At 40.0% G+C, this 20030-nt stretch overlaps 1 protein-coding gene across 2 annotated transcripts; it reads left to right on the plus strand.

The window, feature by feature from the left end:
* The first annotated feature begins 225 nt into the window (after positions 1 to 225).
* hk2 (hexokinase 2) lies at positions 226 to 19002 on the plus strand. Of its 2 annotated transcripts, XM_034541101.1 has the most exons (18): positions 226 to 504; positions 2179 to 2341; positions 2944 to 3092; positions 4153 to 4272; positions 5051 to 5146; positions 6537 to 6636; positions 9087 to 9270; positions 10169 to 10330; positions 10566 to 10799; positions 11733 to 12037; positions 12132 to 12280; positions 12423 to 12542; positions 13556 to 13651; positions 14181 to 14280; positions 14477 to 14660; positions 15970 to 16125; positions 17309 to 17545; positions 17860 to 19002. In XM_034541101.1, the coding sequence occupies exons 1-18, from the start codon at positions 442 to 444 to the stop codon at positions 18002 to 18004; spliced, it is 2763 nt and encodes a 920-aa protein (XP_034396992.1). In that variant the 5' UTR covers positions 226 to 441; the 3' UTR covers positions 18005 to 19002. The 2 variants fall into 2 exon arrangements, with proteins under 2 accessions (XP_034396992.1, XP_034396993.1); XM_034541102.1 differs by lacking the exons at positions 226 to 504; positions 2179 to 2341; positions 2944 to 3092; ... (3 more) ...; positions 9087 to 9270; positions 10169 to 10330 and having other exon boundaries at positions 10685 to 10799; positions 11800 to 12037; positions 17860 to 18185.
* The last annotated feature ends 1028 nt before the right edge of the window (positions 19003 to 20030 follow it).

Below are 20030 nucleotides of genomic sequence, written 5' to 3' on the forward strand. Positions count from 1 at the left end.
CTAAAAACAGTACTGGATGCCTGTAGTTAAAACAAATAAAAAATAAACCTTCATTGACTATTTATTTACAAAAAACGAACAATGTTAAACACTTCCTACAGGTTGCAAGGCTCCCCCTTCAGGTCCATGGACAATATTTAAAAAATAAAAACGGAGATCACGCCGGGCCTTCTCTGCAGCCAATCAGCGCCGTCGGTTCGCGATGACGTCATCAAGCTACTCGTAACTTCAGGAAGCTGGAAGTTTCCTACGGCTGCGTTGTTTAAAACTTAACTTTCAAGTTTGAATTCCCGAGTTTAGACGAGAAACCGACCGGCGCGTGAAATAATAATTGCTTTCTGCAGTAATTGTGTAAAGAGGCTGTCCTTGAAGCTCAACTGTGTTGAAGTCTGAACGCAGGCGGACAAAGCAGGACTTAAAGTCGCCACACATCCCTGCAAGATGTTAGCCTCGAGTATTTTGGCTAATTTCTGTACGGAACACCACGACGAACAAGCGCAGAAAGTGAGTACTGGTGTGAAACACTGGGTTTGTTCTGGGAGGTTGAGTCTTGAACTCGGGTCCAGCAGTTAGTCCGACCCCTTGTTCCAGTTAAAGTAATAGCAACGTTATGAACGGAGCGACGTCTTCCTGACCCAGATATGAGGTAGTCGGCTACTGTTCAAACATATTGCACGTAGGTTATTGCTTCTGGTGTTGAATACAATGAGTGTGTTTAATGAACACATGTGTAATATGGGTATCTACTGCATCGACATCTTTATAGCTATATAACGCGAACCATGCACATGTTAGTACGGCCTTGGAAGACATGTCAGAGTAGGAAAGGCACAAGAGGAAATTAATAATTATGTCTGAATAATAATGGACATATAGATAATCTGGAGCCCTTTTTAACACAAACACCTGTACAACTTCTAAACAGCTTAATTCCTCATATAATGCATTACATATACTGGTTATCATTTCTTATTGTTTTATTTCTTATTCAGTGCAATTCCTGATTGCAGTCAGTGATAGAAAGCATAGCATTGCCCAGTAACGCTGAACACGGATCTTTCTTACTGACGCTTTATAAAAACTGACTCCTAAAATAGTTGAATGGAACTCATTTACCTATTTGTCTTTCTGTTGGATGCCATTGCTGCCTGTTTTGTGAATTGATTTTGGGATGGTTTCAGCTGTCACCAATCCTATTGGGCCTCTGCTCTTTGGGCAAAGTAAAAAATAAAGTGTCCCTTGAAACAAAACATAGCATTTGCACTTAATACTTTGGTTGATGCCAGGCACATATTACAGCGTATTCCACTCAATCTTTACACCTAGCCTACTTGCTGTGTCAGACAAAACAGTAGACTGGGTCTTTTTGTTTTTTGTCATAACATTAGATGGCAAAATCTGTTTTTCATGGTCTCATTCAGAAAAAGGCCTTCTCACCTCTTTTTGTCAAGCTATTTGTGGCGAAACTATGCTATCCCCACCATCGCCGCTTTCACATTGCAGTACAGACGAGGTGTGCCTGTGACGTAAGCCAGCCAAAGCTTTTGTTCTTTAAGTATACAAGGTATTTGTTCAATGTTTTGCCAAGATACAAGATACATGTACAGACCATGGAGGCAAGGTGACCCAGTAGAAAAGCTGATACATTATACAAGTCCTCTTTATGAAGAAAAAAATCCATTTAATTTAATTTCACTTCCTATCACATGTTTCTCATCTACTTTATCACAAACATTGACACCAGAAGTGTTATTTGTACTTGTGCTAATGAGCTAGAACTAACTAAGGTGTAATCCACCTCAAATCAAAGCCCGCTCAATATTACATCAGAGCTGTCTGCTTGGACTGCATGCTACGACACTCATTAGCTGTGGAGCCCAGTGCAGCTGTTGAAATGTTTGTTTTCGGTTATAGAAATCCTAGCTAACATCAAATTGCATTAGAGAATTCCAGAACAGACCTTCCTTAACAAGAACTTGGCATGGGATTTGGAACAGCAGGTTGGACAGCAGGTGATAGTGCTATGTTAAAAATGTCATTGATAACCTCAATTAGCTGGTTGGCTCATGTTACTAGTACACAATTAATAGGATAGCCATCTAAAGAGGTTTTGAGCTTTTCTTAATGCAGAACTGTCCATTTTTTATGTAACTGTTTCTCCTCTCTACAATGGCTTAGGTGGACAATTACCTGCACCATTTTCATCTGTCAGATGAGACTTTAATGGATTTGTCAATAAGATTTCGACGAGAGATGGACAAAGGCCTGGGCAGAGACACCAACCCCACAGCTGCTGTCAAGATGCTGCCCACGTTTGTGCGCTCCACTCCTGATGGAACAGGTAATACCGCTTTTTAGGCAGGAAATGTACACAATGGGTCCATTGAACACATGTTTGACCCATTCACATTAGAATGCTGTTCAAGTATCAATAGCCCCTGAACTCCTCTCCACCATTATTGTTATTCACTTCTTAAAGTTAAACAAATCAGACAATCTGTTTGTAACTCAGTATCAGGCAAAGGGTCCATATCATCCATGATTCCTCTGAAAGCCAATCATAGTGTATCTAGTCAGAATATCACCCTGGAAGAAATAGTGTGTCTAGATTTGACTGTAACCATGAGATGGTGCTTTTTTCACAAAAACACAAAGTAGATAGAATAATAATGTTTTTTTTGTTTAGGCCATGGTTTGCATGCGGTATGTTTCAGTCATTGCTGGAACTTCAATAATGTTTTACACCCCTCTGTTATAAATAGTTATTTTTCACACATTTTTCACATCATCTGATTTTCAGTGATGGAATGGAAGTATAAAACAAAAATGTTAAGATGGTACTCTGGTTGAAACTTGAATTCCGTGTGTGTGTGTGTGTGTGTGTGTGTGTGTGTGTGTGTGTGAGAGACATGTGACATATGATGTTGTGTGTTTTGTTCAAAGAGCAAGGTGAATTCCTGGCACTCGATCTTGGCGGATCAAACTTCCGGGTACTGCTCGTCAAAGTTATGGCGAACGGCAAGCAAGAGGTGGAGATGGAAAATCAGATTTATGCCATTCCTGAACACCTCATGAGAGGCAGTGGGTCAGAGGTAATAACACACAGATAATATATACAGTACTTTACTTTACATGTCATTTAGCTGAATCTTTTATCCAAAGTGACTTACAATAATGTTACATTCATACACTGTAGACACAGCTACAGGGAACAATTCAGGATTAAGTGTCTTGCTCAAGGACACATCAAGTAGGGTGATTAAAAGACGGACCTGCTAACAACTGACCCACTGTCGCCCCATTTATACTGCAAACAATGTGGTGTACAGTACATGTCATGGACTGTCTTGTAAAAATGTATGTGGCAACTCAAGCAAAACCCTAGAGCGCCACTCCAAATCCCTTTTTACATTATCAATTTTGTAATTTTTAGAATTGTATGCATTTTAACCAGTTGCTTATTTTTCACTGGGTTGAAATTTGTACTGAACATCAAAGACACCCCAAGGTGTATGTATTTATGTAAATAGCAAAAGAGTGGAAATGAACATGAAATAAAACCAGCACATGTTATGTAACAGCCGGTGATTTCCTTTTCTTTCTTTTTTTATGGAGTAAATAATTTAATGATCTGAATTATTTTTCAGTTTCAGCAACAAAGTTATATTTAACAAGGAATACATCTACTGTAGATGTCATAGGACTATATTAATATGAAACAGAATACACATTTGGTTGCGTAAAAGTGAATGGAGATATTAATTTTCCTCGTCTTTGTCGATGTGTCCTTGGGCAAGAGGTGGCTGTGGTGTATGAATGGGTATAAATGTTAGTTAGTTAGTTCTGATGGGCAGGTGGCACCTTGCATGGTAGCCCCTGCCATCAGAATAAGTGTGACTGGCATGTAGTGTGTTAACCGTAATCTAAATTTAACTAACCTCACCCTTACCTTAAACCAAGTCTTCACCCCAAAAAGCAATGGGACTGTGTAATCAGTTTTTTGTCCCCGCAAGACGGGGTATTCATTCACATGCATAGACACGCATAGACACGCATACACACACACACACACACACACACACGTTGAAAATTAAACCCTCAATTTTCCAGCTGATGGTTAATAAGAAAACTGACCTTTCCTCTCTCCTGTAGTTATTTGACCACATTGCTGATTGCCTGGCTAATTTCATGGAGAAGTTCGGCATAAAGGATAAAAAGCTCCCTCTGGGTTTCACCTTCTCGTTTCCCTGCCAGCAGACCAAGTTGGATGAGGTGAATGATTTAAATATTTGATGTACTTCAGGTAATTCTCCAACCATAAGTGAGAAAGTCCTGTATCAAATGCCAATGGAAATGGCTTTGCGTGCCCTCGTTGGCACTCATGTCATAGGTGGCCGACCCCTGCCGTACATTAGTAGTATTACAGTACAGCTATGTGTTGTCCTGCTACTTTTACCTTGCAGATACTGCTTTTATCAGTGCACTTAAAACATCTGAGGAGGTTGGCAAAGCCAGCTTCTTCATTTAATTCTCTCTCAAATGCTTCCTGTAATTTTATTTTATATTCTGAATTAGTTTAACTCCCATTTACTTGTTTGTTTATTTTAATTATATAGTAACTGTTTCCTGTTATGTCAAGTATTTAGGAGCCTATAAACTTTGCAAAAATTATCCATTCAAATGTATGGAAAAATGTACACACTTTACGCATTTACATGCATTTCAAACTCCATCTGTTTAATCATACCGCTAGAAACTAAAAATGCTCGACATCTTTCATACATTCTGGTTATCATGCTCTGAAGCTTAGCAAAATGCCCTTCTCAGATTTTGATGTTGGTGTGTATTAGGGATGTTAATAATTATAATAATGTATCTGTTTATCGACGATAAGATTCTTGAACAATGAATGCTTTTAGTTAAAATGTAGGTTGGAGGAGCGGCTTGTCACTAAAACGAGAATAGCTGGTCTACCTTAAAGGTCAGCCCAGCTGAAAAGAAACGGGCACAAAATATTTGTTTTACTGTGTCTTTATTTTCCTATTTGCAGAGTGTTTTGGTGTCCTGGACCAAACGCTTCAAGTTAAACGGAGTAGAAGGAAAGGATGTGGTCAGCCTTCTGAGGAAATCCATCAAAAGACGAGGGGTAAGCGTACAAAATCTAGTTTCATGGTGTATTATGTACTATTTACCTACATTTTAAAACATGTGCAAACTTACAAAGACCTAGAAATCGATTTTGTTTAGTCTAGAGATTATGCATAATGCATGAAATGTATGTAGTTATATAATGATGCAGTTCTGACCCTCTCTGATTGTCGCTTGAGGGAAATTGGCTAAACGAAGCATCCCTGGCAGCTCAGTGATGTGCAGCATGGCAAACCACCAGTCACCTCTTACTCACCACTTGTGGGAAGCATTTCAGTATTGAGCAACTGAACTCACATTTGTCCTGAATTCCACATACGGAGAACAAGCCTATCAGGGGCTATTATTAGTGTCAGATGAAGGGCGAATTTTAAAGGTGACGCGATTGCATGCGATGAAAAGCCTTGAGATTAAATGCCAGTTTGCTCAGAAAGCTTGAAGTGACGCAAATATGTGTCTGCATAAGTTGCAAGTTCTGTCCGAAGACACATTAATACTCAACAACCGCTTGGTTTTGGCTTATGTGCACATCCGCTTCAGGGGGATGAGTAAAGAACAGTGGGAAAATAAAATAAATAAAGGTTCTGCTTTGTGACAAACTCCTCCAGCACACAGAAGAGAGGGAGGGAGAGATTTAAGTGGCCGTTTTACATGATATTTGTCCTTGTATTTCAGCCGGGCGATATGACGTTATCTATTGTCAAACAATATGAAAATGTCATCTATAATATATATTAATTTTTTTATCGTTGTTCTTGCGATGTTAACAAACCAGCAGCAAAACTGCGTTGTGACAATATTTGCGTCCGTTGGGCGATGATTTACATGCAGATCCCTGCATGTGGAAGCAGAGCTGGAGCAAACCACAGGCGTCTCAACATGTAATTATGGGTCTCAGACTCCAACAGAAACAAGAAGAGCTCGTAAGAAAGTCAGACCCGACCAGAAAATGAGAAAATACAAAGTATTTGTCATTTGGCAAGAATTTAATTCACACGTAAAAATAGGCTTAACCATGTGGTTGTGTCATATAGAGTCTAGACTGTTAATTTATTGAATTACCAGAAAAGATGCTATATTTTGATATGTATGAAATTACAGACATTAAATTACCCATATTGAGGTAGAATATTTTGGCCATATTGTTCAGCCCTAATAAGAAGAAAGGTGTTCCTTCCGGTGGTCCATAACTTTACTGGCCACTTGCTAAAGGTAATACAGCAGTGTCTTGAATGAATGCCTTAAATCCAAGTCCAGATGTGTTGGCCACATCTGCAGGCACCTTGTGCAAGTCGATCTAAAGTTCTGTGCCTATTGCAACCCCCAAAAAAACCTTGCCTCTGTACAGATTTTAATTACGATTTAAATCCAATTAAATCTCATTGCAGGACTTTGACGTTGACATTTTGGCTGTGATTAATGACACAGTAGGAACCATGATGACATGTGGCTACGATGATCATCACTGTGAAATTGGACTCATTGTGGGTGAGTTCAGAATTTCAGGGGAAAAAATGCACTGTGTCTGGGGATTGCCAACATGTACCATGTTATACTGCCTATTGTGTACTAATGTTGGTAGAGCAAACATACCCATGTTAATAGGCAGTAAAATATTCTTCCACATGTGTAAAGTTGTGTTGAGATGTGGCGACTTTACAGATAGTGTTTTACATAGTTTCCTCCTGTGAACCCTCGTGCCCTGTATGGAAGCATCTGGTCTGATAGAAGAGGGTTCTGTGGGAAGACCTCCAATTGCTCAATGTCAATGCCACATGCAAGAACAAGGTTGAGGGTGTGGCCAAAGCAGTGAGTGGGTTTCTGTACTCTCTGACAGAAGCCAATCCAACAATGAGATAAATGCAGCACTAAGGCAATCATTGTCAATATCCACATGAATATTAAAATCTCCTACAATAATAACCTTATCAGTTTTAAGGACTAAACTTGATAAAAACTCTGAAAATTCAGATATAAATTCTGAATATGGACCTGGTGGCCGGTACAGTATAACAAATAGAATTGGCTGTAATGTTTTCCAGGTTGGATGTGAAAGACTAAGAACAAGGCTTTCAAATGAGTTGTAGTTTAGTTTAGGTTTAGGATTTATTAATATGCTTGAGTCAAAGATGGCTGCTACTCCACCTCCTCGGCCGGTGCCTCGAGGAATGTGAGTATTAATTTGACTTGGAGGAGTTGATTCATTTAGGCTGACATGTTCTTCATTGCTCAGCCAGGTTTCAGTAAGACACAATAAATCAATGTGATTGTCTGATGTTAAATCATTTACTAATACAGCTTTAGATGACAGAGATCTAATATTTAGGAGTCCACATTTAACTATCCTGTTTTGTTGCACTGTTGCAGTAGTGATGTTAACCTGTATGAGGTTATTTTGTATGACTCCTCTTCTGGTTACTTTTGATTTAATTCATTTAAGTGGCCGTGGGACAGACACAGTCTCTATAGAGTTAAGGTTAAGGGTGGGTAACTGCTCGAATGGAAGTGCAGAGAAGGGTGGAAGACTACAACTCTGCTTCTGCTTCCTGATCTGAACCCTGAGTCATGGATTAAGTCCGTTAATCAATTTGGTCAAATTTTCAGAAATGTGACGCGCTCCATCCAAAGTGGGATGAATGCCGTCTCTTCTCATCAGATCAGGTTTCCCCCAGAAAAGTCTGAAACATGGTACACTTTATTCTGTTGTTGCATGTTTTACGTGCCTCCCAGTCTTGTGCTGTGGTAAATGTGGACAGACTTGTTTCCTTGAAATTCAATGGGAGTTGTCAACTGCTTCTTTTAATCTGCAAGTTAGATCTCATTACCCTGCTGAACAGGTTCCTCACTGCCTACAGTGATGAAGCAACAGGAGCATGGTCCCACAATCATGGGATTTTGTTGGGGAAGCCCTTAAATGCACACAAATGTCAGCGTATTACAATGCCAGTTGTAACATTTGTTCTTTAATAGTTATTTATTGTAGCCCACTCAAACAGGAAGCTAGTTATATGTAATATACCCACACCTAATTGGAGTGTGTAGGATTGCACAAACTGCTTGACTGACATCTGTCTGACTACCCTGTTGTTACACATCTTGACATGGAAAAGCATACAGTCAGGGCCATAAGTATTTGGACTGACACTAATGTGGCCTATTTACATGACTGCAATGGATTTAAAATAAAGCAGTCAATATCTGGTTGAAGTGTAGACTTTTAGCTTTATTCAAATTGTTATAACAAACATTTTCCATTAACTGTTCAGGAATTACGGCCATTTGTACACCGTGCCCAAGATAGAAGTAATTGGACAAACTAACATTATAGTGAATCTAATTATAATTTTTAATCCTTGGAGGAAAATCTTTTGCAGTCAAAAATTGCCTGAAGTCTTTCACCCAAAGTCAAAGCTGAGTTTCCTCCCTTGAGATGCTTGGCCAGGCCTTTACTGCAGCCTCCTTCAGTTGCTTCTTGTTTGTGGGTCTTTCTGCCTTCACCTTATCTGAAGTAAACTAAAAGCATGCTCACTTGGGTTGAGATCAGATTTGGGACTTTGCTATTGAAGAATATTCCATGTAATTTGCCTTCAGAAGCTCTTGGGCTGTTTTCACAGTATGTATTGGGTCATTATCCAGCTGTACTGAGAGGTGCCATCCAATTAGTTTTGCATCATGCTGAGAGAGACCACCTACCAAATACAAATTCAACTTTTTTATCTGCTTAATTTATCATGAAATAACGAGGGAACAGGCCACTCCTGGCCATCAAACCATTTGTACGTCCAATTACTGAGCCTCTGAAAATGTGGAGGACTGTGTAAAAATGGCTGTAATTACCAAAGCGGTTAATGCAATAGTTTTCTTATATCCATTGAATTAAAGCTGAAAGTCAATGAGAACCATGTAGTCATTTTTATGCTAACATCTCTTCCCTCAAGGAACGGGGACCAATGCCTGCTACATGGAGCACATGAGGAACCTCGAGCTGCTGGACGGTGATGAGGGCCGGATGTGTGTTAATACAGAGTGGGGCGCTTTTGGAGACGATGGTTCCCTGGAGGACCTGCGCACCGACATTGACCGTGAAATAGATGCAGGCTCTCTGAACCCTGGCAAGCAGCTGTGAGTGTCTTTGAGCTTTTCTTATATGGTACAACATAAGACATCCCTTCACTTAACTCTGCTGCAGACAGGCATGTATTAGAGATGCCTTTATTTTTTATTTATATTGTTCATATCGGTATATTCATATTATTTTAGTTGATCCCTCCCTTTTGGCTGACCTACTCCTATTTCAATTTACTGTTAATGCAAATTGTATACAATTTGTCATGTTTAATTCAGCATAATGCATACACATAACTTTAACTCTGATTTAGCATTGTAACAGATGGATGCTATTCTAGATATCATTACTATTAATACTCACTAGTGAATTCTACGCTATGCACTGTATGTTAAAAAAAAAAAATATATAGCTTTAGGTGTGTGTGTGTGTGTGTGTGTGTGTGTGTGTGTGTGTGTGTGTGTGTGTGTGTGTGTGTGTGTGTGTGTGTGTGTGTGTGTGTGTGTGTGTGTGTGTGTGTGTGTGTGTGTGTGTGTGTGTGTGTGTGTGTGTGTGTGTGTGTGTGTGTGTGTGTGTGTGTGTGTGTGTGTGTGTGTGTGTGTGTGTGTGAGAGAGAGAGAGTCCTTTAATCATTTCTTGTGAACGTAATATCTCAGGAAGGTCTGGCGGGGTTTCTTGCAGCAAAAAACCCTTGTGGGATATTATCATTATATTATATTTTCTGTCAAAGGCAGATCAGGTAGAAAAAGACTGGGAAAATGGTAAATGTATCCAGTCCTTTAGAGCTGTCCTTATTAAAAACATCACTGATTTCATGAGAGTTTATCATCTGCTAGTTGCATCTGTGTTTGGCTGCGCATGTGTAAAAACATAATACATACATTTGGTGGGTCTGTTTAAGGTATGAATCAAACTCTTAAGGATGTGACGATAGTTTCTTGTGTTACTGTACAGGTTTGAGAAGATGATCAGCGGCCTGTACATGGGGGAACTGGTGCGTTTCATCCTGCTGAGAATGACCAAAGAGCAGCTGCTGTTCCAGGGCAAGGTGACAGCAGGGCTCCTCACCACCGGAAGCTTCAACACCAGCTACATCTTTGCCATTGAGAATGAAAAGTTAGTTTGTGTGTGTTTGAGAGAGTCTGATGCAGTGATGTCACAGTGGTAAAATATATATTATCTCCTTAGAACTGAAGCAATGCCATATGCAGTGCTGGCTTTGCACTCCTGAGCCACAGTCCATTGTGTGCCAGTGTCCATTCAATCTTGCATTTTGTTAGCTGCCGACTCTTCTCAGAATCACACTAAGCAGTCAAAGTTACAGTATATATTTTTATTCTACTCCCTGCAGGGATGAGGAAGGTCTGGCAAGCGCTGAGAAAGTGCTCCGGGACCTGGGTCTGGACCCGTCTGTTGAGGACTGCATCACCACTCAGAGGGTGTGTCAGATAGTATCTACACGAGCCGCACACTTGTGCGCTGCCACTCTAGTGGCAGTGCTGCGGCAGATCCGGGACAACAAAGCAGCTGAGAAGCTGCGTACCACTATTGGAGTGGATGGCTCCGTTTACAAAAATCATCCAGAGTAAGTATCTCACAAACATACATACACTTTTGTGTATGGAGCTTATTGAAGTTGGCATTCAATAAGCTCTTAGGTTCAGTATTAGATGCCTCTCAGCTGAAAAGAGTTGAATAGCACACATACAATAGCCACAATTGAACATGTTGAATGTATATATAATATATAGTATATTCATTGTGTTTACCATGAAAAACAATAATGACTTTCATGTACTCTAAAAGCAGTCTATTGTAGGAATGGAATTTGAGGAGAAAGAAATGTGTGTTTAGACCGTTCTAAGCTCCAGTGAGTCTTTTGAAGTCCTTCAGAGTCGAGCAATGCTGATGAAATATCATAGCAACCAGCTTGAGATGCCGGTTAGAGTTCATAAGCTTATATTAATAAGCAAACATATATACTTATACTTATAAATAATATAATATATATATATATATATATATATATATATATATCTCATAATAATAAAAAATTGAAAAAAAGATATATATATATAACATAAAAATCAATGTATGGTGATAGATTTTATAGGTATTTTAGTTTAATTGCCGCGTAGTGGGTTAGGTGGGTTATTGCGGCGTAGCTGGTTAGGCTACTTTCCATGTTTCCTTGCCTGTCTGATTTCCTGTTGAATACTTGTGTTGTTGATGTCGTGCTTGCGTGCCTTTCCGGCATCAACTGATCTTCATCCCAAAAAAAACAGCCTTTCAGTTCTGTTTGCTATGTCACAGTATGCATTTTGGTCCTGTCTTAAGAAAAAATCGTAAATAACATGGTATAATTAAAACATTTCTATATATATATATATATATATATATATATATATATATATATATATATTTATTTATTTATTGTGCTTGTTTGTTGAAGAGAAAAGCAATAATGGAGGTGATTCCAAACGACACCGATATTACAAAGTGTATCCACTTGTTCTAGGTTTTCCAGGAGGCTCCACAAGATGGTACGCAGACTTGTGCCAGACTGTGATGTGCGTTTTTTGCAGTCGCAGTGTGGCAGTGGGAAAGGTGCAGCCATGGTAACGGCGGTAGCCTACCGCCTCGCCGCTCAACAAGCTGAGCGTCAGCGTATCCTCGACACCTTGCGCTTGAGCCGTGAACAGTTGCTGGAGGTGAAGAAGCGAATGAGTGAGGAAATGGCACGAGGCCTGTCGAAGCAAACCCACGAGCAGGCGAGTGTCAAGATGCTGCCGACCTTTGTTAGAGACACACCAGATGGAACAGGTAGCTTTGACTTGTTATTGAACTCGGGTTTCTCTTTTCTATTTTACTGTTATGTAAATGTTCAGGATTCTTGCCTTTTTGTTGCCTCCCTCAGAGCATGGCGACTTCTTGGCCTTGGATCTTGGGGGCTCCAGCTTTCGGGTGCTGCTGGTGCGAGTGAGAAGTGGAAAAAGACACAATGTGGACATGCAACACAAGATCTACAGTATCCCACAGGAGACAATGCAGGGCACTGGGGAAGAAGTATAAACCCCTCTTATAGTATTTGAAACTGGTCCTCTGACAAAAGATATTCTGATGACTGCATGATCCTACATGCACTACATAAAGATACGTAACGTCAGTATTTTTTATTTATGTTTATCTTCTGTCTCTTGCTTGCCAGCTGTTCAGCCACATTGTGTTCTGCATCTCTGACTTTCTGGAGCACATGGGCATGGCAGGAGCATCCTTACCTCTGGGGTTTACATTCTCCTTCCCCTGTCATCAAAGCAGACTTGATCAGGTAATGTTTAATTCAATATGCATTATAAGTGTAATACTAGCGATAATTTGTAGCACAACGTATTGAATCTTCCAGTAGTTTAGCATATTTTCCTGAACTTCAGGTGTAAATGACATTAGGTTGGCTGACACAATATCAGTTTGTTCCCCGAGCTTCATCATTATTAGTTTAGAAAGGATACTACTTTTGTTTGTATTGATTAGCCAAAACCAGCATAACCACAGCGTTGCCATCAGTGAACTATGGGAAATGTGGTTCAGCTGATGACGACGAAGGGAACTAAACCCTGAATAACCAGCTCTTAAATTTGTAACGTCTAAAAAATAAAGTTTAAAGTCCATGAAAGAAACTTGTTTTAGTGGATTGTGTAAATGATTTCAGTTATTTGAAATGTGGTTTGGTCAATTACCTGCAAAGTAATCTTGTTCCGCAGCGCGACAATGGGCCTCATGCAAGCACCTCTCGAGCAATCAGACTCGTACAAGCCTTTTCTCTTCAGCCCAGACCCGTCGTAGGAGTCACATGTGAATACTCTGCTGTTAACCAGGCCTCAGTGTATCACTACCGGATTGGATATGTCATTACTTTTAAATTTGAGTTTGCAAACCCTACATAAATTATACTTGCGCATAATTATTTCATAATTTGACACTGTTGTCTGAGGAGTGTTCGGAGCATTTGCTCTATTTGACGTGACACTCGTACAAGCCCACCGTACAAATAAATAAGAAAGTTATGATCAGAACATCTAAATGTCCTTGCATAAAGTTCAATGCCTATAACTACTTTCTGAGCTTTTGAGGAAGACAGAACACGGGGTCTGACCTGGCTAATGAGAAACAAAGACATCAGAAATGTTAATTCATCTTCAGACTGTGCAAACATTTGGATTCATTTGTCGTCATGGCAAACAGCTTTTGATTCATATTTATATTTATGTATTTCAGCATTAATCATCATTTATTTTTCATTCTAAGAGTCTCACACACAAATCCATATGATTGTTTGTTCAGGGCATTCTTCTGAACTGGACAAAGGGTTTCAAAGCCAGTGGCTGTGAGGGACAAGACGTCATTACATTACTGAAAGATGCTGTTCACCGCAGACGGGTCAGTAAACGCATCACAAATACTTTGTCTCGACTTTATTGAGAAATGTGGCCTGTTAGTGTTGACACTAAGTACTTCAAAGAGGCTTATGGCAAAATACTAAATGGTCACACTGATTATGTCTGTTGCCTATAGAAATGTATTTGAGTTCGGTTTTTCTAGATTTACGTGTCATATTTGTATCCCTTAAGTTAATTGTCTACAGTTGCATTCATTATTTTAAAGGACGGCAACATTACAATGTAATCATTTATATGCTTAATGTGTATTTGCCTTTACACAATAATACAATCAGTACATTAGCTGAGGAGAGTCGAGTCAGTATAGTCTTCTCTTATATCACTTTAATTACAATATGCTGAAAGGTTATTATGAAACGTCAAATAGTGACGACAGACTTATCAAAACGAGAGGGGCTTTTAATATACTTTAATAACTACTTATTACTATATATTTGTAATATTTGTATTACAAACATTACAAGTGTTTCCAGTATTATAGATGTCAATCACTTTATCACTGCTTCCAGGAATTTGACTTGAGCTTTGTGGCGGTGGTTAATGACACAGTGGGAACCATGATGACCTGCAGCTACGAGGACCCCCAATGTGAAGTGGGACTCATTGTGGGTAAGTCTGTCCCCGCTTCCTCTCTGGTAGCCAGTCTCTATCTCTTTTTGCCATTTTTAAACATTGTAATCAATTCAATATGACCAAACATTGAGTGGTGTTTTTTTGTTGTTGTGCGTTTGTTTTCACTTTGGAACGAAGCTCATCTGACAGATGTCTGCTTACAATAATGCTTGTCCACATTTCTTTAACTCAGGCACAGGGACTAATGCGTGCTTCATGGAGGAAATGCAGAACATCGAACTGGTGGAGGGGAATGAAGGCCGTATGTGTGTCAACATGGAGTGGGGAGCATTTGGTGACAATGGCGTACTTGATGACTTCTGCACCGAGTTTGACCACATTGTCGATAATTCCTCAAGCAACCCTGGAAAACAGAGGTATTGGATGGGTAGTTTATGACATTATAACATCGACTTTATGTCCATGAAAAACAACCAAAAAGGGCAAACACTCGCATTAAACAGCATCACTTAGTCACAAATAATAAGCAAGTAAAAACTAATAAACAGAAGGTACAGACAGCCCAAGATCGCCACAGAGAACAGCTGGGAAACATCAGTTTTCTGAAAGAAGAATTGTGTAGGTAATAAAACAAGTGTGTAAAGTGCTCTGAGTAGCGTAAGAGTCCTGGACGGAGTCTGAAAAAGGGTGTTAGTTAGTGACATTACTTGGTTGTTTGCCATTGCTCATCTTTTAAAGCTATGCTTCATTGCCTTTACATTTTGCGCCTTTCTTTTACTTTTTTGAAATCTCACCTTGCATGGTCAATGCATAGTGATTTTATCCGCCACGTCCATTTATTTAACTGTCCACAGTGGCACTATATGATAGCTCCCCGATTAAACAAAGAGAAGCAGATTGGCAGTGATGCACACTAGAGACTTGCATCATTCTCTGCACAGGGAGCCATTACTCCACTGTATCTTTACATGCCATTAATATTCCAAATGAAGCTTACTGAAGGCAACATGTTAGTCACTTTTTTAAAACAAATTAAAGCAAGGAGAATGAAAAAAAGGTTGAGGTGGTAGAGAGCAGGGCACAAAAGAAACAAAGGATAGAAACTCATTGTAATAACAATTGTCTTAACGCCCATGGCCTTGCAGAATCGTGTGGGCAAATTAGTTTTGCTGTCAATCCAAACGCAGTTGGCTGTTTGATTCCACTGTTGCTGCAGTTTAGGTTCAATAATTATACAGTTTGTGCCTGAGCTGTATCAGAGTTGTATTCAGTCGTAGTAGATAATAAGCTGCAGTTTATGTTTCTATGGATTCAATGCACAGCAGATCTCAGGTGGGCTGATAGTCCTTCTAACTCACATTAATAATTCTAGGTTGATTAAATCAAACTTTGCTTTACACACTGCCCACCTGGCTGTCCCTCACCACCTCTGATCTTTTGCATGGGACTTCTCCGGTGGCATCATCTAGTTTGCCACTTTTGGTTTGGCCGTCCCCTACAAGGACAAAACGTTTTGGGTCTAAGTAACTAATGGGGCCAACACTTTTTGAAATTGGTCCAGCACCTAAAAAGTCTGAGCTTTTCTCTTTTGAAGATTGTGACACGACAATAAAAAAGCTTTATAGCATGATAACAATAGTACATTATATTATTCATTTGAATATTGTAAATGTTAACAATGTATTGCTTTGGGAAGTTTTCCAATCGTGTTTCTTTTTCTCTGAGGTATGAGAAGATGATCAGTGGCATGTACCTGGGAGAGGTCGTGAGGAATGTGCTGATAGATTTCACCGCTAAGGGCTTGCTGTTCAAAGGCAAACTGTCTGAGCGGCTCAAGACCCAGGGCATCTTCGAGACTAAGTTCCTGTCCCAGATTGAAAGGTGAGTATTACAGACTAGTCTCGGTAACCCCGTTCACTTGTTTCAGACTCTTGGAGATGCAGTCTAATTGTCATAATACTGATTGAATGGATATGTAGAGAATGAAGACAGTTATTCATCAACAAGTTAACAACTCAAATATATTTGTGTAACCTTTCAGGGATATAACATGTAGCTCATCAGTTGTGAACTAACTGAAGAGTTCTGGGGGCACTAACGCCCAATTATTCTGCCAAGACTGTTTAGGGGAAAAGCATTTATTTTGAGAGAAGATGAAAATATACAAGGAGGAAGGGAATAAGAAGCATTAGACATGATGTGAAAAATAATACGGACATACTAAAAGCAATAAGGCATGATCTATGTCTACACAAATGAAGCGCTGTGCGACCATAGCTTACCGGTCTTATTGTCTGTGTGCGTTTCATCTAACGTCTGATACCCTCACAGTCCTCCCAAGTTGCAAATACAATACAAATACAAATTAAAGCCGCAATTGATCAGGCCCTCGAACCTTCCTGCACGTCGAGGGTACGAGTAGAACGCGGCCATGCATTTCAGTGAGCATGAGACACTGCATGCACGAGTTAGACAGTACCAGGTCTTAAGCCTCTAATCACTAAGGTCTTTAGATTGTACTGGTCAAATAAAAAAATGTATCGAATAGAATTCATAGGAGGAGTTCATTATAGTACAGCGCCTAGAAATGGCAAAGAAATACTAATGAGAAACTCAAACAAAATTTGAACCGCTTTCAGGTTGGCTGACATTATAAACGTCTTACATTTATGTGGAACTAATTGGAAGTCGATTGTCAGTGCTCGGGCCCTAATAAGGTTGCAATGAACTAGTCTCTGTCAGCAACTCATTAACTGATTATATCCGTGCACTTATGGCCACACATATTTAAGTGTCTTTACATGTAGATTAAATTCCTGAATATTGCATGAACTCATGTGTCTTAGTCTATGTAACACAACGGCATTCAACCTCCAGTATTATCACATTAAGTTGAATGAAATAAAATCATTGCTACAAAGAAAGTCCATCACACACTGCATGTTAGCCATCTTGTTTCATGTGTATATATTTAAAGCCCTCTGAGGCAAATTTGTGATATTGGGCTTTACAAAATAAACTTAATTTAATTGAATTCTAACCCTAATTATGTACGACCCCAAAGTGACCGCCTGGCCATGCGACAGGTCCGCTCAATCCTGCAGCACCTGGGCCTCACCATCTCCACATGTGATGACAGCGTGCTGGTGAAGGAGGTGTGCAGTGTGGTTGCACGCCGCGCCGCCCAGCTCTGTGGTGCTGGTTTAGCTGCTGTGATCGACAAGATACGAGAGAACCGCAACCTGAATCAGCTGTCCATCACCGTGGGAGTAGACGGCACCCTTTACAAGACGCACCCTCAGTAAGGAGCTGTCTTCTCCCTACACAAATATTGAGTCTGCATAAGTAAACTTTGAGCCTGGGTTTTTCAGGATGCAGAGGCCTGTTCACGTAGCTCTTATCGACTTTGACTTAAGCACAGTAGGTCATCCTCATAAGGGATGGACCACATGCAGGACCATAAGGAAGGTCAAATTCAAATCAGAAGCATGATATTTTCGTTTGTGTTGTACTGCTACTTAAGGTTTTCTTCATTCTTTAATACCAAACTGCCGAGTTTGCATCAAATATGTGAGGATTGTAATGTAACACTTTCCTCCCTCCCTCTTCCTTAAGTTTCTCCAGCATCATGCAAGACACGTTGCAGGATTTGGCACCGCAGTGCCAGGTGACGTTCCAACAGTCGGAGGATGGAAGTGGGAAGGGAGCAGCGCTGATCACAGCTGTGGCCTGTAGGATGAAGAGTGAAGGTCAGCGCTGAATCGTCTCGACAGCGAACAAATGGAACCAGATTTACTACTGAGGTCACCAAATTAAAGTTACAACTTGGCCTGAGTTTAGATCTTTAGTACTGAAATGTTGAATCCTGTGTGTGTGTGTGTGTGTGTGTGTGTGTGTGTGTGTGTGTGTGTGTGTGTGTGTGTGTGTGTGTGTGTGTGTGTGTGTGTGTGTGTGTGTGTGTGTGTGTGTGTGTGTGTGTGTGTGTGTGTGTGTGTGTGTGTGTGTGTGTGTGTGTGTGTGTGTGTGTGTGTGTGTGTGTGTGTGTGTGTGTGTGTGTGTGTGTGTGTGTGTTCGTGTGTTCGTGTTCACATCCACATATGTGAATGTTATTTTTTTGTCTTCGTAATAAATATTTATTGTGTTAGCTGACATTGCATGGGACGGTGGAGCGTTTTAGCTTGTGTGTTAGAGAAGATGCACCTGCTGTGAAATATGACTGTTACAAGATGTGGAGCTCTTGGGTTTTCTTTTTACACTCCCTTTTTTAATTGCATCTTCAAAGCTGCAGGTTTCCACCTGGCTTACTTCATTTTATTGTATTGTTTAAATAAAGTCTCTCATCTATGTTAACTATAAACCTTTTGCATAAGATAAGTTTGGAATCGTTTATTCATACAGCAACTTTTCAGGATCTGAAGTCACAAAGTGCCTCACAGTGAAATACATAAAATAAAGGAAGCTGGAAATGAAATAATTTGGTCTGCAAGATGAATTATGTCTGCATTATTTTTGTATTTAGAATACTTTGTTCTCTGCGTTTAAATGTTGTTTTAATGTAGTTTCACATCAATTTTAAGAATAAGATTTGATTTGAAATACTCTTTTGTGAAGTTGTAAACATTTACTTTATTGTTATTAAATTTAAATGTGTTACACTCCATCTCTTCACTGCAATTAATAAGAAAAGTATCTAGAAGACTGCACTAAGATAATTTTTATAAAACAATTAAATGAAAATTAAAAGTTTTTATTCATTCAGCAGGTTTTTGTCGTACTAATTAAAAACCACAGGGACCCTGAACGGCCGACCTGGTGGGGGGAGTTTATTTATTACCAGCAAAGCAAAGGGCGAGTCTTCGTAGTGGAGGGAATACAAAAGGTTAATTGCTCAAGGACACTTCAACATGCAAACTATGGGCAGGGATCGAACCGGGGTTTATAATTGACTGTAAAAGGGAATATTCCTTTTTTTGTGCATACTGTGATATTCTTTACTATCTTTTCATTAAATTAATTTGAGAAGTTGAAAATGTTCCTCGATTTGGGTCGAGGCTTGCCATTCAGGGATGATGGCCCGCAGCCAGACCAGTGGAGAGCCACTGCCCCAGACCAGTGGAGAGCCACTGCCCCAGGCCAGTGGAGAACCACTGCCCCAGACTAGTGGAGAGCCACTGCCCCAGGCCAGTTGAGAACCACTGCCCCAGACCAGTGGAGAACCACTGCCCCAGACCAGTGGAGAACCACTGCCCCAGACCAGTGGAGAACCACTGCCCCAGACCAGTGGAGAGCCACTGCCCCAGACCAGTGGAGAGCCACTGCCCCAGACCAGTGGAGAACCACTGCCCCAGGCCACATCCGTCACACATGTTCTTAGCAGCTCACTATTTGTTGGACCAGTGTTCTTCTCTACTGTGACCAAAAAGCTTTGAACAAAGTTAATGTAATAACATGCATTTGATCTTTGATACAGTAATGTGGGTTATAATAAATATAATTCAATTAAATGGATTTACGTTATAATATTAGAGAAATTAGCTAATATATATTTGTACATTTATATAAATGCATGTACATTATTGTTACACTTGAATAAACAATAATCAAATGCAAAGACAGTTATTTAACAATATGTTCGGGAGGAGTTACAATTATAGTGTTACAGTTACAACAGGCCCTCTGAGGGCAGCCATTATGCTGATGTGACCCACGGTGAAAATGAGTTTGACACCCCGGTGTCATCTACAAAAGACTGTCACATTAAAGTTGGCCTTGAGCTGTTGTAGGTC

The sequence above is a fragment of the Cyclopterus lumpus genome, chromosome 9 (genome assembly GCF_009769545.1).
Source record: "Cyclopterus lumpus isolate fCycLum1 chromosome 9, fCycLum1.pri, whole genome shotgun sequence".
NCBI lineage: Eukaryota > Metazoa > Chordata > Actinopteri > Perciformes > Cyclopteridae > Cyclopterus > Cyclopterus lumpus.